This window comes from Pristiophorus japonicus, chromosome 1, assembly GCF_044704955.1.
Source record: "Pristiophorus japonicus isolate sPriJap1 chromosome 1, sPriJap1.hap1, whole genome shotgun sequence".
NCBI classification, from domain to species: Eukaryota; Metazoa; Chordata; class Chondrichthyes; family Pristiophoridae; genus Pristiophorus; species Pristiophorus japonicus.
The window spans coordinates 236,148,699-236,169,131 of NC_091977.1; the positions used below are offsets into that span (position 1 = coordinate 236,148,699).

The window sequence follows — 20,433 nt, forward strand, 5'->3', positions numbered from 1 at the left end:
CCTTCGGCCGGGGATAGGATCGTCGCCCGGAGACAGGATGCGCTGGGAGGGCCAGGAGCTACTGCGCACGCGCGCAGCCTCCACTACGCACGCGCGCAGCTGCCGGCACTGTTTTAGGCGCAGCGCTGTAGCTCCGCCCCCAGCAGCTCCTGCTGCGCCACGCCGAGCTGGAAACGGGCCTACAGGTATCAGAGAATCGCAAGGTAAGTATTCGGCGCAATTTTTGTTCTGCAAATTGGGCGGGCCTCTCCGATGTGCGCCGTTCTAGCGGGGATCCGAAACTTGAGCCCAATGATCCCGGAACTTTCAATTTGTGGAATCCAAGCAGCCAAATTGTCTGGTCTGAGCAGATGGTTTTTCGTTGAAAAAGTATTTTCTTGTTAACCCCTTACATGCTGATCCTAGCACTACAAAATAAAAGTTAAAAGTTAACACAATCAAATCTAATTTTGCCACACATCCCAATAGTGTCTGCAGGCTAGTAATACTTGCCTATATGCACAAAACATTTATTTTCCTCTTCTAAAAACCCCAGCCGGTACTGATATTTTGCATTGTATTTTAACAAGATTGGTACCTGGCCCACGCCTCTGAACAAGAAGGTTGTGGGTTCAAGTCCTACTCCAGAGGTTTGAACACAAAATCTAGGCTGACACTCCCAGTGCAGTGCTGAGGGAGTGCTGCATTTTTGGGTAGGTGCCGTCTTTCAGATGAGGCGTTAAACCAAGGCCCCGTCTGCGCTCTCAAGTGGATGCAAGAGATCTCACGGCACTATTTTAAAGAGGAGCAGGGAGTTTTCCCCAGTGTCTTGGCCATTCATTAGCATTACTAGAATAGATTGGCCCCAAGTTTCCACACGCGGCAAAATGGGCGCCCCTCCGAGCTGGGCGCCCGTTTTTCGCGCCGAAAACAGCGCCTGAAAAAAAACGCGCTATTCTCGAGCGCTTTGCAGCTCGATGTCTGCTTGGTGCGGCGCCCGGGGGGCGGAGCCTACCACTCGCGCCGATTTTGTAAGTAGGAGGGGGCGGGTACAATTTAAATGAGTTTTTTTCGTGCCGGCAACCCTGCGCGTGCGCGTTGGAGCATTCGCGCATGCGCAGTCTGAAGGAAACATTGGCACTCGGCCATTTTAAAAAGTGCTGCAGCAAAAGTGAAAATTTGTTTATTGAACCCTTGCAAAGGCTTGTATTTTAATTTTCTTGATATTTCTGTGTGTGAGGGTGAGGGAGTGCATTCTGTAATTAAAGATAGACTGTGATAAATGGGACACATGCACTTGTTTGAGACTATTCAAATTCTTTGTAGCTGTTCAATGTTTAAAATTTTTTAATAAAACCACATTGCCTTTCCATGATCAGCACTGAGGCTTCTTACAGCTTTCTCCCCCTGCCATCGGTCGGGCCCGTCGGGAACGGCTGCCTGAACTTCTGAGGCTTCCTGCAGCCTTCTCCCTGCCTCCCCCCCCCCTGCCGTCGGGAACGGCTGCCTGAACTTCTGAGGTTTCCTGCAGCCTTCTCACTGCCTCCCCCACCCTGCTGTCGGTCGGGCCCGTCGGGAACGGCTGCCTGAAAGGCCTGCCTGAAGCACTTTCACACAAGTAGGAACATGGTTTATTTAATCTTTTCTTTGCTTATAAATTTTTATTCAGGTTGGATTTATTTGTATAATATTTGTATAAGTATAAATAAGGATTTATTGTAGAATGTAATGACTTCCCTTCCCCCCTCCCCCCACCCCCCCACCTCGTTCCGGACGCCTAATTTGTAACCTGCGCCTGATTTTTTAATGTGTAGACAAGGTTTTTTCAAGCCTACAAAAATCTTCACTTGGTCCATTCTAAGTTAGTTTGGAGTATGTTTTCACTGTGGAAACTTTCAAAACAGGCGTCAGTGGCCGGACACGCCCCCTTTTGAAAAAAAAAATTCTGTTCAAAAGTGAAACTGTTCTACCTGACTAGAACTGCAGAAAACTTAAATGTGGAGAATTCCGATTTCTAAGATACTCCGTTCTCCACCAGTTGCTCCTAAAAATCAGGAGCAAATCATGTGGAAACTTGGGGCCATTATGTGGTAATAATCACATTGCTTTTTGTGGGAGCTTGCTGCCTGCAAATTGGCTACCATATTTTCTACACCACAACAGTGACTATGCTTCAAAAGAACTTCATTGACTATAAAAAGTGCTTTGGGACGTCCTGAGGTAGTGAAATGCGCTATACAAATGCAAGTCTTTCGTAATTTTGAAAAGGTTCAGATTATAGATTGATACAAGTCTTTCATTCTTTTATAAGAATGATCCATACTCATTCAGCTTAATGGCAGTCATTCATTGATGCAACAGTTTGATAACCAGCAGCTTTTATTGATTTTTCTGATCTGAATGGTTTCCATGTGGTTGATTTTAGAATGACGGAATGGGGAATAACTTTTCTTGGGAAGGATTTTCTCTCACAACAAAGCTATGGTTGACACATCAAAGCTATGGTTGAAAAAAGCTATGGTTGACATAACTCCACACGTGTGAAAAGCATGTCTTTCTGAGCCATCAGAGAATGGGGAAGAAAATTGGACCAAAAGTATTACTAGCCCCTAGAGTATACTTCCCATTTAGTGAGGGACTGTTGTGTCTTTTCAACCAAGAAAGATGAGAAAGAATCTGTGAGCTTATAAAAAATATTCTAACATCATTGCTGGACACAGGCTGTCAAATAGTGAGCCATAACCTAATTAAAGAGATACACTATTTCACAGTCTGCACTGAGCAATCTGTCCCATTTTCAAGAAACCGAGAACTTCAATTAAGTGAATGCATTTTCCCACCACAATTCTGACATTTGTACAATGTTATTAGCAAACCATTATCTCTTACTTAAGTGCATCTTGCACGATATGCCTTATTGGAAGCCTGAAAATAAAATGTTTTAATAGATATTAAAAATGTACATTAAAAATGTACTTTTAAAAAGTTTTATCAAAGTTCAGACTTTTTCATTCCATTATAAAATACCAGCTACTCGGTCATCATCTGATTAATCTAGTTGAATTTTTGAGAAGGTCACTGGTATGGTGGATACGGTGTGTCTACAGATGTTGTCTATATGGACTTCCAAAAGGTATTTGATAAAGTTCCGTGCAAGAGATTATTAGCAAAACTGAAAGTGCACGGAATTAGAGATAACCTTGTAACCTTGTAACACAGGTTGATAATTGGTTAGGAGCTAGAAGACAGAGAGTAGGGATTGGTGGGATGTGACAAGCAACGTTTCCTGGGGATCTGTACTGGGGTCTCAGCTGTTCACCATATACATCAATGAATTGGATGAAACAATAGAGCGTTGTATATCCAAGTTTGCAGATGACACTAAATTGGGAGGTACAGTAAACTGTGTAGATGGGAGCAGGTAGTTACAAAGGGGCACAGAAAGACTAAGTGAGCGGGCAAAACTCTGGATGGTGGAGTGCAACATGGGGATGCCTGAGGTCATCCACTTTGGATCTGAGAAAGACAAATCGGAATATTTTCTTAATGGGGAGAGACAAAGAGCTGTGGAGGAGCAAAGCGATGTCGGTGTCCATGTACACAAAGCACAGGTGCAAGAAAGCAATCAAAAAAAAAAAGAGGTTAAAATACAAAAAAACGGTAATTACACTTCAGTTGTACAGAGCTTTGGTCAGGCTCCATCTGGAGCACTGTGCTCAGTTTTGAGCACTGAACCTCAGGGAAGATATATTGGCTTTGGAGGGGCTACAGTGCAAATTCACTCGAATGATACCCCGGCTTAAAGGCTCAAATTATGAGGACAGGTTGCATAAACTTGGTTTGTATCCCCTTGAGTTTAGATGGTCGAGGGGTGATCTAATCAAGGTATTTCAAATGATAAAGGGATTCGACAGGGTAAACACATAGAAACTATGCCTTCTGATAGGGGAATCCAGCACAAGGGGACATAACATTACAGCTAGGCCATTTAGGAGTGAAATCAGGAAACATTTTTTCATAGAAAGGGTCATGGAAATCTGAAACTCGTTCCCCAAATGACTGTGGCTGCTGGGTCAATTGAAATTTTCAAGACTGAGATTGATTTTTTGTTAGAAAAGGGTATCAAAGGATATGGATCAAAGGTGCGTAAATGGAATTGACGTACAGATAAGCCGTGATTTGATTGAATGGTGGAACAGGCTTGAGGGGCTGAATGGCCTACTCCTGTTCCTAAGTTCCTATGACAATTAGCTTAATAAGAACCTAAGAAAAGAGCTTTGAAGCTGGACATTAAATATAGGGAAATCCACAGCATAAAATGACCACTCATTCCATCCAGTCTGCTGTATCCAGAGTCCATGAATGAGTATTCTGTCATGAACTTCCCTCCCATACATCCAACTATTCCCTAAATTAGGGAACATTAGTTTCCTTCCCTCAGCTCCTCCTTAAAAAAAATGAAGTAGTGTTAAATATCGCTAATCTTCAATCCTATATTTCAATAGATATCAATCCAGCTCATTTTTAAAGGCACCAATTGACCTCAAATCAACAACCTTATCTGGAAGTTGTTTGACAGTTATTTGAAGAGCAGGGGAGTTATCCCCAGTGCCCTGGACAATATTTATCCCTCAATCAACATCACTAAAAAAAATGGATTATCTGGTCATTATCACATTGCTGTTTGTGGGAGCTTGCTGTGCGCAATTAGGCTACCGCATTTCCTACATTACAACAGTGGCTATGCTTCAAAAGTACAGGTACTTCATTGACTCTGAAGAGCTTTGGGATGTTGCTATATAAATGAGTTTTTCTAAGTCTTTCTTTAATCCAGGATTCCTAGAAGACATGCCTGTTGGTTACTTTTTGACAAGCTGAGCATTTTTCGTTTATCACTACTGCTATGTTTTGTGATCTTTGACTATTTAACCTAGGAACGCTTTGCGATAATTTATATTAAAATATTACTATTCAGTTAAATTCAGCTCAAAGCAGGTCAAATCTACAACATACTGCTTTTCAGCATGTGAATTAGAATCCAGCACATAAGGGTTTGGCCCAGTTGGCAGAGTCTATGTCTTGCATACTACATTAGTTTGAGACAATGAGAATCATTAACACATCACAGATAGGGAATTTTGTTGCAATATGTTAGAATGGAGGATGCTACCAGGGATGTTCACACCTGTAAAGGTGGAAGCTGGTTTGACTGGCAGTTTGTTTAGCAAAATCTTAACCTCTCACTCAATGTGTTAAATCCCTAAAACATTTCAGGTAATATAAATATATTATAATCCTTCTTCTATCCCGTGCTGACAATTTTCTTCCCACCAGACAGCAACTGTTATTATTAATAAGCCAATGCAATGTTAGATCTTACAGCAAAAAACAAAGGCATATTTCTGCACATAAGCAGAAAACATTGCAGGTCATGGGTATAGGAAACAACTCATCTTGAGATTCAGATGCATTCAATAAATAATTTACAATATAAGAGTTTAAAGAACTTGAATTTATTAAAGTACCTTTCACATCCTCAGGATGTCCCAAAGCACTTCACAACCAATGAAGGCTAGTTATTTTGTATGTAAACTCACTCAATGTCCCCACAATCAATTAACTGCAAAGTCTGGAAGGTTCACGCGTGAAGTACCAGAAAGCCACTGGAGCCCACTGAACTTCCTTCAGACTATGTCTTAAGGAGAGAAGGGGAGATAAATTGAGACACGTATAAAAACATTGTGGGTGAAGTTCGACTTAAGCAGGGATAAAAATGGACGATATTGTATCTGCCGCCTGTTATACATCCCATCTGATACTCAATGCAACTAAATATCGGGCGGGATGTATAACTAGCGGCAGATGTGATACTGCACGTTTTGTGTGCCCGCTCAAGTCAAATTTCACCCCTATTGTACTTTGGTAATATATAATATATGCTGGAACAAATCACTTTGTAATACAGTACAAGGCAATGTAATCCTAAACATTCTCACATCAAAAGCTGTGGCAATATAAGAGATGACTCAATGTTATGTGCAAAAGAGGCCAAGTTTTAAATAGAGGGATCCATTTATGTCAAGTTGCCAGCAGCAAACTGGTGAGTATAATTCATTTAATACATCAAGTCTCTATACTATCTGGTAATACTTCACTGAATAGTAGGAGACACCAATCCACTCCAATGGATGTAGATATCTTCACAAAATCTTCTAATTTTGTCTTATGTAAAGATATATTTATTATTATCCTTGAGGTCAATATAAGATACACAGCAATGATGGGAGGAATAGGAAAGATAATTCACTCACTCCTAAGCCATACTTGCAGGTTGTGTAAGTGGATTACCTTTTATAATGATTAATTCCCAACACATTTTCCTAAATATAAGCACCCAACAAAGAGTAATATTGTTAACAATTTTTGGGCTTGGATCTTTAATAAAATGAGGATTTCACTCACCCTCGACCCTATTCCCATCAAACTGCTGACCAGTCAACTTCCCTTCCCAGCCCCCCATGTTAGCTGATATTGTTAACGGTTCCCCCTCCTCAGGTACTGTCCCACTCCCCTTCAAATCTGCTGTCATTAACCCCTCCTCCAAAATCCCACCCTTAACCCCTCTGTCTTTGCAAACTACCACTCCATTTCCAACCTTCCATTCCTACCCATGTTGTCGTCTTTCAAATCCATACCCATCTTACCCCTAATTCCATATCTGAACCCCTTCAATCAGGTTTCCACCCCTGCCACAGCACTGAAATGGCCCTCAAAGTCCCAAATGGCAATCAATGTAACTGTGACCATGGTAAATTATCCTTTCTCATCCTTTTTGACCTGTCTACATTCTATGACATGGTTGACCACACAATCCTCCTCCAACACCTCTCCACCATTGTCCAGCTGGGTGGAACTGCCCTTGCCTGGTTCCATTCTTATCTCTCCAATCATAACCAGAGAATCGCATGCAAAGGCTTCTCTTCCTGCTCCCGCACCATTACCTCTCATGTCCCCCAAGGATCTATCCTTGGCCCCCTCCTATTTCTTATCTGCATGCTGCCCCTCGGCAACATCATCCAAAAACACGTTAGGTTCCACATGTACGCTGGTGACATCCAGCTCTATCTCATCACCACCACCTCTCTTGACCCCTCCATGCTCTCTAAATTTTCAGACTGCTTGTCCAACATCCAGTACTCGATGAGCAGAAATTTTCTCCCACTACACATTGGGAAAACCAAAGCCATTGTCTTCACATCCCGCCACAAACTCTGTTCTCTAGCCACCGACTCTATTCCTCTCCCTCGCAACTGAGGCTGAACCAGACCATTCGCAACCTTGGTGTCATATTTGACCCTGAGCTGGGATTCTAACCACATATACGCACCATTACCAAGACCGCCTATTTCCACCTCTGTAACATTGCCCCTGCCTCAGCTCATCTGCTGCTGAAACCCTCCATGCCTTTGTTGCCTCTAGGCTTGACTATTCTAATGCTCTCCTGGCCGGACTCCCATCTGCGACACTCCATAAACTGGAACTCATCCAAAACTCTGCTGCCCATATCCTAACTTGCACCAAGTCCCATTCACCCTGTAGGATGTTCATTTTCCACTCTCCTTTGATTCATAGACCTTGGGAATTATAGGAAGGACTCCATGTAACACAAAATTTAGGCTTAAACCCAACTGCAAGTTTATTACACAAAAAACAATTAAAAATTACAGAACAAGACTTCTTCGAGATTGATCGAAGACATACAATCACCTATCCAGCTAGTTGCTGCTGTTGTCAACTGTAAGCCTGTGGAGCTAGGGAAGATGGTGGGTTCCAGCTCCTCTTTGAGCTTGCCTCTTGTTGGCTCCATGCCTTCTCTGCTTGCCTGTCTCTTGCTTCTGTTAACTCCTTAATATATATTAATTTGATTATACAAGTCTCATGCTGAGCAGCTTCCAGTTAATGCGTTTGGATGAGTTCAACGACAATAATGATTGGTTTGGATGGCCAGAATTCGCATCCCATTATCTGTTGCTTTCACAACTAATCTGTGCACGGAATCGGCAGGGCAAAAGATAACTCCTTATCTTTTATGCCTCCCTATCAAAGAATGCACGTCTTATGGAATCCTTTGTGGTCCTGGGTTGTTGCAGACTTGTAGTCTCCATGGGGAACTGGTTTTCCCCTCCGGCCAATTAGTCCATGGGCTTCTCTGCCTGATTGTATCAAAACCCTTATAAATCCCTCACCACTAACCATTATTCATTGTAATTTTACAATCACTTTTAAAGACACTTTAAATACTGTTGCAACACACCTAATAGTGTTGCTATGGAAATGCAAAGACTATGGGCTCAATTTTCCCCAATGCTGTTTTTTGACATATTTCAAGAGTTGCGCCCGTTATTTTTGGCCCCGACTACTCCAAAAAAATAATTTGCAAGCTTCCTCGTTCTAATTTTTTTAATTGGCGCTGCGCAGACTGTCCTTTAGCTTCCAAGGGTGGAACGTATTGTCTGCACCAAAAAAAGGATGCCCTTCTGAGCAGGTGTGAAAAAAAAATTATGTTTTTTTTACGTGATTGCTATGGGCGCGCATGCCCAGTACACCTCCCAGTCTGCATTCAGCCATTTTTAAAGATCCAGTTGTGTGTGAGAACTTTAAATTCTTAGTGGAAAAATCGGAGCTGCAATATGCAATGCGGTTCAAGGACCAAAAATTACTCACAAGAGGAAGTGGAGGCACTAGTTACTGTAATTGAGGCCAGATGGCACAAGCTGGACACCAGCAGAGGTCACATAAAAGTTTCACCAAAGGAAATGAAGAAACACTAACCAATTTGCAGAAGATTACTGTGCAATGGTGACCACTCCGAGGTCTGGAGACTAGTTCAAAAAGATGTGGCACCACCTTGGTCAAGCAGTTAGTGTAAGTAAGATTTTTATTTATTTACTGGAATTGAAATTATAAATGTGACCATCCGTATGTCCCACCCAGCAGAAAGACACCCTCTCTAAAAAGTTATATTTTCATCTTTGCAGAGGAAGGTGGCACACAACAAAAGGGAAAGAACTTGAACAGGAGGAGGCCCGGCAAATCTGCACCCACTGACACCCTTGGAAGACAGGGTCGCTGCTTTGAAGGGTCCTGCCTGGAGAAAAGCAACCACCCCTGCACAAGTTGAGCCCACACTCGAGGGAGAGGGTAAGTCCTGAAAATTCCACAGTGTGGCTTTGCTAAAAGTCTAGTACTGCGCGGGCTAGCCATGCTTTGGTTCATGGGGATGTCTCCGTCAGCTACGCTTCGGTTGGTGCAATGTGGTCCTTCAAATGAGCCTACTGCCTGCGCTGTGTGAGCCTACTCATGCCACCCACCCTGCCCCCTCCTCTGCTACTAACCATCTGTCTGTTGTGTTATATTTTGCAGAACGTGAGGCCAACCCTGACGAGGTTGAAGCCGATGCAGAAGAAGATTCAGACGCGGACGAGCCTGAAGAGGAGAACATCTTCCAATTCCACCTTCCAGACCCAAGAACATGGGGGTGAGGGGGAGGATGAAGCCCACACTATTGTACTCACTTTGGAGGAGATGCAGGTGCCGCCCTTTGAGGTGCCAGCCACTTTCCTGAGTGGTACGAGTGTTGGGATATTCCATGGTTTTGCAGTCCGATGCTACGGGTTCCAGTGGGGTGCAGCAAGCCACACCCAGGGCCTCACCGTCCGAGGCTTCGGGTCCCAGTGGGATGCAGCGTGCCACATCCAGGGTGAGGAGGGGAAGGAGAGCTCGACAGCGCTCTCCTGGGTGCAGGATGTAACAGATGTGGTTCAGATGATGGCAATGAGTGCGGAGTGCTGGACACCATCAGTGGGGTGGGTGATTGGATAGCGGGACTGTTGGGAGAAGTAACTACATTCTCACGAGAAATGGGAACACTGTCCGGGCACATGAGGGAGGGAATGTCGGAGGTAGCTGATACACTGTCGGTGAACAGGAGGGAGGGAATGTCGATGGTAGCTGATTCCCTCTCTCCTGTTCATCGACAGTGTATGTCGGAGGTAGCTGCTGCCCAGACCCGCGGCCATTGACGGAATCAACTGCCACTCCCACTCCAATCCCCAGACCAGCCTCTGAAGAGGCCCAAGCTGGGGCTTCTACATTACCTACCCATGCCCCCATCAAGAAGTGCACATTACCCGAGATGTTCGAAAGAATAAGCTTGGTACCAACCCGAGAAAAGCTGCGCCACTGCCTGCGGGCAGGGGTGAAGTCACCAAGACCAAGCAGTCTTAGAATAAGATGGAGGAGAAATGGGTGCAGCCTTTCTTTGCTGCTGTTGTTGTTGTTATTATTATTGTTGTTACTATTGTAACTGTTCTCAAATTAAAAGTTGTTTGCAAGTAATTTAAATTTACAAGATTAAAAAGTTTGTAAGTGATCTTAAAGTTTGTAGGTGATCTTAACTGAAAACTTTAAACTTTGAAACAAGAATATTTTTATTGAAGTTAAGTTAAGTTCAAACATGTGTTAAACATTTGAATAAAATATATGTAAAATTATAACTGAATAATTTCCATTATTTGTTCCATTATTAACACAACTTTTTGAACTAAGGAAGAATCATTTCCATTATTTGTTCTATTAATACAACACAACATTACGGAACAGGTCCAAACAGTAAACCTGGTCCATCTGGAATAGTTGCCGCTGAGCCTTCAGGCAGCAAAGCGTTCACGGATGAGCTGCTGGCGCAAGGCTCAACCAATCGTTAAAGTGGCACGACGCCCCGCCCTCCTCTGCCGTCGTGCTCCAGGTTCAGGTAGTTGCATGGCTTCCTCCTCCTCATCATTATCATCTGCATCTTCCTCCTCATTATCAGCCACTCTCACCTCAGGTGGGCCTTCTGCTGCTGCCTCATGATGGTTAAGTTATGCAGCATGCAGATGACAACAGGGAATTGACTGACAATCTCAGGGGAGTATTGCAAGTAGCCTCCAGAATGGTCCAGGCATCAGAAATGCTGCTTCAAGATGCCAACGGTCCTCTCTATGATGCTGTGCATCGCAATGTGCGACTTGTATTGGCGGTCAGCTTCCGTCCGGGTTACGCGTAAGGGCGTCATGAGACCGTACCCTTTGTCTCCCAGCAGCCAGCTCTGCCCTTCTGGCTGCTGCTAGTACATGGCAGATATAGCACTCTCGCGTAGAATGAATGCATCATGGGTGCTCCCAGGGTATCTCGCATCAACTGTGATGCACGTCTGCACATGCATGGAGTGGAAGCCTTTTCTGTTCCTGTACATCTTGGAATCCTCCAAAGGTGCTCGCAAGGCAATGTGGTTACAATCAATGCAGCCTTGTACCTTTGGGAAGCTAGCAATCCTGGAGAAGACCACAGTCCTGTCACACATTGCCTGGGCGGTCATGGGGAACTTTACATAGTCATTCCTCCGGGCATATAGTGCAGCGGTCACCTGCCGAATGCAGATATGTGTTGCATGTTGAGAAATGGCACACACATCCCCCGTTGTGGCCTGGAATGATCCAGATGCATAGAATGAAAGTGCTGTAACCTTCACTTCAACTGACAAAGTAGTCCTCCTGACGATTCTAGGGTGCAGGTCTGCTTTTATTAACTCACAGAGCTCAGTTACAACTTCTTTGTGAAATCGTAGCCTTCTCACAGTCTGCATCACTCAGGAGCGGTATGAACGCCTGTCTCGATATACGCGATATGGGTAAGGCCTCCTGCCCATCATCCTATGTACTCTGAGGTTTCTCAGGCGATGCTGCTTCATCAATCTTCTCCTCCACAGCACAATCATGCAGAAGGCTTGCACGAGGTATGGCATTGTCAATATTGCCCCCATAATTTAATTGTAGCTTTGCAAGAAGCTCAAAACAGCAGAAGAATAGACAGCACTCACACCTTCTTTCCTCTCTATCTCTCCACAAGGTTGTCACCCTAGTATGAACCACACCCTGGTTTGTGCATATAAATTGGCCAGAAAAAGCAGCAAACCTGAGGACTGGGAGAAATTTAGAATTCAGCAGAGGAGGACAAAGGGTTTAATTAGGAGGGGGAAAATAGAGTATGAGAATAAGCTTGCAGGGAACATAAAAACTGACTGCAAAAGCTTCTATAGACATGTGGAGAAAATGGTTAGTGAAGACAAATGTAGGTCCCTTGCAGTCAGAATCAAGTGAATTTGTAATGGGCAACAAAGACATGACAGACCAATTGAACAAATACTTTGGTTCTGTCTTCACTAAGGAAGACACAAATAACCTTTCAGAAATACTAGGGGACCGAGGGTCCAGTGAGAAGGAGGAACTGAAGGAAATCCTTATTAGTCAGGAAATTGTGTTAGGGAAATTGATGGAATTGAAGACCGATAAATCCTCTGGGTCTGATGGTCTGCAATCCAGAGTAGTTAAGGAAGTGGCCCTAGAAATAGTGGATGCATTTTGGTGGTCATTTTCCAACATTCTGTCGACTCTGGATCAGTTCCTATGGATTGGAGGGTAGCTAATGTAACCCCACTTTTAAAAAAGAAGGGAGAGAAAACAGGGAATTATAGACTGGTTAGCCTGACATTGGTAGCGGGGCAAATGTTAGAATCAATTATTAAAGATGTAATAGCAGCGCATTTGGAAAGCAGTGACAGGATCGGTCCAAGTCAGCATGGATTTGTGAAAGGGAAATCATGCTTGACAAATCTTCTGCAATTTTTTGAGGATGTAACTAGTAGAGTGGACAAGGGAGAACCAGTGGATGTGGTGTATTTGGACTTTCAAAAGGCTTTTGACAAGGTCCCACACAAGAGATTAGTGTGCAAGATTAAAGCTCATGGTATTGGGGTTAATGTATTGACGTGGATAGAGAACTGGTTGGCAGACAGGAAGCAAAGAGTAGGAATAAACGGGTCCTTTTCAGAATGGCAGGCAGTGACTAGTGGGGTATCGCAAGGTTCAGAGCTGGGCCCCCAGCTATTTACAATATACATTAATGATTTGGACGAAGGAATTGAATGTAATATCTCCAAGTTTGCAGATGACACTGAGCTGGGTGGCAGTGTGAGCTGTGAGGAGGATGCTAAGAGGCTGCAGGGTGACTTGGACAAGTTAGGTGAGTGGGCAAATGCATGGCAAATGCAGTATAATGTGGATAAATGTGAGGTTATCCACTTTGGTGGCAAAAACAGAGAGGAAGAATATTATCTGAATGGTGACAGATTAGGAAAAGGGGAGATGCAACGAGACCTGGGTGTCATGGTACATCAGTCATTGAAAGTTGGCATGCAGGTAAAGCAGGCGGTGAAGAAGGTAAATAGCATGTTGGCCTTCATAGTGAGAGGATTTGAGTATAGGAGCAGGGAGGTCTTGCTGCAGTTTTACAAGGCCTCGGTGAGGCCACACCTTGAATATTGTGTCCAGTTTTGGTCTCCTAATCTGAGGAAGGACATTCTTGCTATTAAAGGAGTGCAGCGAAGGTTCACCAGACTGATTCCCGGGATGGCAGGACCTGACATATGAAGAAAGACTGGATCGACTAGGCTTATATTCACTGGAATTTAGAAGAATGAGAGGGGATCTCATAGAAACATATAAAATTCTGACAGGATTGGGCAGGTTAGATGCAGGAAGAATGTTCCCTTTGTTGGGGAAGTCCAAAACCAGGGGTCACAGTCTAAGGGCAAAGGGTAAGCCATTTAGGACCGAGATGAGGAGAAACTTCTTCACTCAGAGAATTGTGAACCTGTGGAATTCTCTACCACAGAAAGTTGTTGAGGCCAGTTCGTTCGATATATTCAAAAGGGAGTTAGATGTGGCCCTTACGGCTAAAGGGATCAAGGGGTATGGAGAGAAAGCAGGAATGGGGAACTGAAGTTGCATGATCAGCTATGATCATATTGAATAATGGTGCAAGCTCGAAGGGCCGAATGGCCTACTCCTGCATCTATTTTCTATGTCTCTATGCACATGTGCAATAGGCTTGCTTAGAACGGGAAGCTAGGCATTCAATAAAGAAACAAAGTCTAATGCAATTCTTTAATTTTTGATTTTTTTAAAAAGTACCACCCCACCACAGGCCAGGCTCGAGGGTCGGCCGGCAGAATCGCTCCCTCGACACAGGGGCTCGGCAACCATCAGCCCACTCCCGCCCCCCCCCCCGGCTTCTTCTGAAGCTTCTGTATAGCCTAAGGGTTCTCATCCCTTTAGATCGGCTTCCACCCCACCCCACTAACCCTCGGGCTTCTATTGAAGCCGAGCCCATGTCTGGGTGAAGGAGCGATTCTGCCGGCCGATGCTCTGACGCTCGAGCCCAGTGAGGAGACGTTCGGTGGTGGTGTGGTACTTTGAAAAAAATCAAAAATTAAAGAATTGCATTAGACTTCCATTTTCTCCCTTTTGACTTTGAAACATTTAAGAATATGATGCATATTCGGTTTATTCTTGACTTGCTCCAAAACTTCGCCTAAAAACAATGGTGTCTTTCTGCACCGATTTTTTGATGTGCATTGTTTTTTCTTAAGTGCTCGGAAGGTTTTTTGGGAGTGGTCACATACATGGTCCTAGGAAAAATGTAAGTTGGCCAAATGTGCTTAAATGTGAAAAACTGGCGCAAAAAAATACTAACCTAAAAAAATCATACCTAACTGAGTTAAGCTGGCGCAGAAACTTTGGGGAAACTGGGAGATTTTAATTTACACCAAAAAAAGCAGCACATGGCAAAAAAAATGGTGCAGATAACTGGCGAAAATTGAGCCCTATATTTGTAATTTTTTTAATGTTTCATCTACCAGGTTCTGTACTGGCAACTATACACAATGGAGGGTACAGAGGATGTTGCCAGGACTGAAGAATGTTAGTTATGAGGAAAGATTGAATAGGCTGAGGTTGTTTTCTTTGGAACAGAGAAGGCTGAGGTGAGATTTAATTGAGGTGTGTAACATTTTAGGGGCCTAGATAGATTGGAATAGGTAGGATCTATTTCCCTAAGCAGAGGTCAACAACCAGGGGGCATCGATTTAAAATAATTGGTAGAAGGATTAGAGAGTTGAGGAGAAATTTTTCACCCAGAGGTTGGTGGGAGTCGGGAACTCACTGCCTGAAAGGGCGGTAGAGGCAGAAACCCTCATCGCATTTAAAAAGTACTTGGATAGAAGTAACCTACAGGGCTACGGACCAAGAGCTGGAAAGTGGGATGAGGTTAGATAGATCTTTTTCATCTGGCACTGACACGATGGGCCGAATGTCCTCCTTATGTGCCGTAAACTTCTATGATTCTATGAACCATTTTAGTTCCACGGTTCTAAGCAGAAATGTATACAGGCTTCCATTAGGTGGCGCTCTAAATCTTTACTATCTGCAATCAAAATGACTGAAAACTATATTGAGCATTAAAAGCAGAGAAACTGTTTACTCACAGGTTTTACTCTCAATCTGCCAAACAGTGAATCCATCCTAAACTAATGCAGCCCAATTTATGTTGTAAAAAAATGATACGATTGTGAAACCGCCCAGAATGTTAGGCATGGAGTGGAAAATTTAACTTTTAATTCATACGCACTTAATGTAGCTGAACAACAACTCCGTGATTGATCACCGTCATGGGACCACAAGCAAATCCATCCTACTGGAGATTTCCTGTAAAAGGGGCTGCAGTAATCTCCCAAACTACTCCGCAACTACCAAAATCGAGGAGCTCCGAAGCTTAGGTAAGGAGTAGGGCAGTAATAAAATAGACAAGCAGATCAGTTTAAACAGCCTGCTTAAATAAAAATAACATGCAAGCCAGTCTTAAAAATGCAACGTGTGATTGTTATTTTAAGAGGAATTGCTGATCAGGAGCTTATGAAAGAGTAACGTTGTTAATAATTTGGGGGCTCCGGTGATTATATTTCCTCACTCGTGTCACTATTTTAGTAAAATATACAAATCCATTGTCCTGTAAATGTTGATATGAAGAAACAGAACAGCTAATGGCGATATTACCACACAAGTTCACAGCCAAATCATTTGATTCAGGAGTGCATGTCATCTAGTCAGCATGGTGTGGAGTCTGCAGATCATATTCGACTCATTTCCACTGAAATAATAATCACAGGCAGGAGATGATGGTGTCATTGCGCTTAATGTTACTGCGACCCATTAAAACATGTAAGGAAGTTTCCGTGCAGTTCCCAACCGCACCCCACTACTAACATGGGAAAAGCGCATTGTCAAAGCGTCACGCTGCAAAACCCAGGCGGGACATTTTCAAGATCGCTTTATGGCGAGGCCGCAGTAAACTTTCTCCGCGTCCCTCCTTGATCTTTCCCCTCTCCAAACTCACAGGACGGGGCGCAGGTACTGCACTGAAAAGATACCTCAAGTAATCATTGCAGCCAGGGACACCAATCGCTCCTCTTTATATATTAAAAATGTATTGAGAGTTGGCTGGAGTGAAAATGAAATGGATCAGGAAATAGACCAAATTCTCTCTGGAGCTACGATTCCACTTAACCTTTGGCAGCGCCTTCCCGATGCAGCAACCACAGATGTGATCCCGCCCCACTGGAAAAGTCACCGACCCCGCCTTACATTTTAACTCGTCGCAGCGGCTGTCATAATTTTCAGTGCCGATTCCGTTTAAGTTCTTAGCGAAGATGCTGCGACTACCCATTTTATGTGTGTCATTTCTTCCCTCCGAAACAGCCCCGGTTCATGGGGACGTTTATCTGATACACAAACAAATCATTGAGTCCGCTTCGTCCTTTCAGACTAAACATTAGCAATAAAACAGTCCGCTATATTATATGCTACAAAAACAGTTGTCCATGAGTAAATGTATCTCATGTACACTTCACAGCTCTGTATTTATCAATGGGGTTTTCAACAGTATATCATTTGTCAAATTACTTCTGGTGGCAATTGTTAATGATTCAACATTTCATTTTAATATATTAAAAAAGTTACATTTGCTGCACCGCTAATGAGACTTGTTTTAAATCACGAATAAAAGAATCCAACGTTTTTAAAGGGAACCTTTCTTCCCCACAAATAAAATCCAGTCGTTTTCAATTGAATTGCTAACACAAAAAGGTTTCTCATTTACTTGGGATGAATGGAAAACACATATGGTGTCTCACGGAGTGGGAGCGGATAATGCGTGTAAAGGGAGATTGATGGCTTTCGACTGCACGGATTCGCGCCTGTCACTCACTACAGAAACTGACGGAGTGCCAATGACAGTTACATCGACGACTGCGGCATCATCCTCATTGATCCATGGCACCCAGGCGCAACGCTCCATGTGTTTTGACGCCAGATTGGGTGATAGGATCCACATCGAAAGTATGCACTGCCTCTCTTATCAGTGAGCTACAACTTCATCTCCATCTCAATGTTACTGTCAGCTCCAGCATTTTGTTTTGAGTCGAAAGATGTGTTCTCCATTTCTAGCAAAGTAAACTTCTCCTTATCGTTTGTACAACGTGAACATCATTTTACTCACTACAATAACTGGGCTGAGATTTTCGCAATCATTTTCTTCACAATTGGAGCCCCTAGCTGCTGTGAAGTGTTTCCTCAAACACCAATCTTTAACACAAATGCGACATTAATAGTTTTTATTTTATAAATGCTTACACTCGTAAACAGCCAGTCATTTCTTATCTCCTTTTTACCCATTTTAGTTTAGATTTTACTGAACTCTCTTGCTTAACGTTTGAGTTAGCCGAATTGCAATCTGTTTCGAGCAAGATCCCCACAGAACATTTTAAGTGCCCTCAAGTTACGAAAGTTCCTACAGCAACACGAATCCTTCCAAACCACCTTTGAATCCTGAAAGTTTCTCCATCAGTTGCTGGAACTAAAATAGAAAATGGTCGAATTATCAAAAAAGTGTTGAGATTTGGCCACTTTGAAGTACATCTGCTTGGCGCCTTTCTGCCAAATCTTCAGTTCATCTGCCCACAATCATTCGTTCTTGAATTGAGAATCTCAGAACGTGGATGTGATCACCATTGAATTCGCAATTATAGAACGAATGCTTACAAAAAAAGGTGTAATCCTTCACATATTAATTTCAAATCTGATCCTTTTGTCGAATACAGCAGTGAGTGGCAAGATTTTAAGTTTCTGGGAATCCTTTCCCCAAGAACTGTCCAAATGTAATTTTGAAAATGTTAATCAATGTTCTTCACAGGTGACTGTCACATATTTCGCTTGCATTCTTAAACTTCACTGTTAACTATCTAGCCTCCAAGCCTAATAAACACCGCACTGTAAACGTCTCCTTGGTGAGCACTGTTTCCGACAGCGGTTATTTTAAAAGGAGATACGCAACAGAATTATTTGTTTAGTCAACTGAATTCAAACTACTTAGCTCTCAAAATACATCTTTATATTGTTCTGACGAAAGGTCATCAACCTGAAACGTTAACGCGGTTTCTCTCTCCACAGATGCTGCCTGACCTGAGTATTTCCAACATTTTCGGTTTTTATTTCTTCTTTCTCTTGGTTTGCCGACCCGAATCCTTAAGTTGCATGTTCAGTCATTGAATGGCCTACTTCTGCACCTATTTTCTATGTTTCTAATCCCCGCTCCCCTCTCATCATCGCCACCGCAATGCAAATTCAACTGCTTAACTATCCGGTCGTCCAACTCACAACTAAAACCTAACGATTTTTGTTTTCAACTTCAGTTTTGGGATGTTCTCCGCTTTTCCACCGTAACAATACTTCCGACAGATTCGTTTCATATAATAGAATCAGAATGAAACAAGACATTCGGCCCATCGTGTCTGTGAAAGAGCTGTTCAGTTAGATCTACTCCCTCGGCCCTTTCCCTAATAAATAGTTCTTAAAATCCCCCCCACTCCGCAAATAGAATGAAATGTATTAATGTGTCTGTGAGAGAGATACTCACATCAGTCAATTCTACCAGCAGCCTGCTCTATGACATCCAGTCCACCTTTACCTGACTAATACATCAGTATCACATTAGAACATATCTTCTTTTACAACGTTGCTTTTGGTACATGATAGGATGGTACAGTATAGAGCGAGGCCATTCAGCCCATCGTGGCTGAGCCAGCTCTTTGAAAGAGCTGTTTTTTGGGAACATGATAGAACGAAACAGCACAGAAGGAAGCCATTCAGCCCATCGTGGCTGTGCCGGCTCTTCGAAAGAGCTGTCCAATTAATCCCCTTCCCCACCCCAGCCCCCTTTTCAAGTATTGATCCCTTTCCCTTTTGAAAGTTCCCTTCCCTTTGAAATTCTGAACGCTTGCCTTACCTCCGACTCCCTGGGATATTCCTTCCCCACGATGCTGAGCACGGGGATCTGGAGGGTGGACGAGAGGAAGTCCAGCTGCAGCAGCTCGCCGGTGCTGCGCGGGAAGGCGAGGATGGCGGTGACCCCCTGCACCACCACCGTGTGGCAGACGCTTTCCAGGAAGGACTGCGGGTCGCGGCGGGCGGCGGGCGGCACGCCGAAGGCCGGCAGCTCGCCCAGCCCCGTCTCCATGCCCATCACCAGCTCCACCGACAGGTTGTAGGGCAGCAGGTCGCCGCGGTCGTTCAGCCGGCGCACGGCGTCCAGCAGCGCCTCGCCGTCGCCCTCCTCCCCCTTCCCCAGCGTTCCGTTGCCGGGGACAGCCGGCGGAGGCGGCAGCAGCAGCACGGCTCCCAGGCGCACCGTGTGCCCGATGCGCTTGAGGATCTGACAGGGTTGAGGGTGGCTCCGAGAGGCGGGCACGCTGCTCAGGAGGGCGCACAGCCCGAGCACAAAGACCCCCGGGAGCCAGCGGCGACACCCCAGCACTCTCATCACCTCACAGCAACCGGTTGCAAATTGGGGTGTGTGTGGGGTGGCAGAAAGCTAAAGCAATTTCAAATAAAATACTTCAAAAGCCACAAAAGAATGCAAATGCAAGATCGCAAAGCGCTGGTTCTGGCTGTTTAGAGTGTTAAAAAAAAACTACACACACACACACAGCTTTTCTAAATGTTGGCCCGAGTGTATGAGGAGCAGGCTACAGCGCCAGGCGTGCAGCAGCCACTCGCTCCGCTCCGCTCGCTCGCAGGCGTGAAACTTGTTGCGGTTTCGGGGAGCGCAGTTACAGCGTCTCCCGCTGGGCAGCGCCACACTCCACGTTCCATCCATTGTCCCCGCGCGAGGGAGGGAGAGCCGGCCGTCACCGCGCCTGCGCCGCCTCCGCTCCAGCCGCAACTTGCACCGTCCGAGCGTCGTTGTTGTTGGACAGGGTCATTTGGCGCCACATCATTCAATTTAAGCAGAGGGAGATTTTTTTTTTTAAAACGCCCCTTTAAAAAAAAATGGTGCACCAGCAATAACTCCCATTTGTACGTGAAATTGTACGCAATCTTTTCTTGCCCATCCGCTCCAGTCCCCCTCCGGTGCCCGCCCGTCAGTGGCGGAAGGCCTCCGGCACACCCGATGCACACAGCA

The 20,433-nt window shown here is 44.3% G+C and overlaps 1 protein-coding gene across 1 annotated transcript in view; it reads right to left on the bottom strand.

Annotated features, from left to right (window-relative positions):
* grin3a (glutamate receptor, ionotropic, N-methyl-D-aspartate 3A) overlaps positions 1 to 19,791 on the bottom strand; it is a 269,256-nt gene extending 249,465 nt beyond the window's left edge. Inside the window, exon 1 of the mRNA XM_070870795.1 lies at positions 19,258 to 19,791. Within this exon, the coding sequence (XP_070726896.1) occupies positions 19,258 to 19,791 (534 nt within the window). The remainder of the gene's footprint in view (positions 1 to 19,257) is intronic.
* Positions 19,792 to 20,433: the final 642 nt, after the last annotated feature.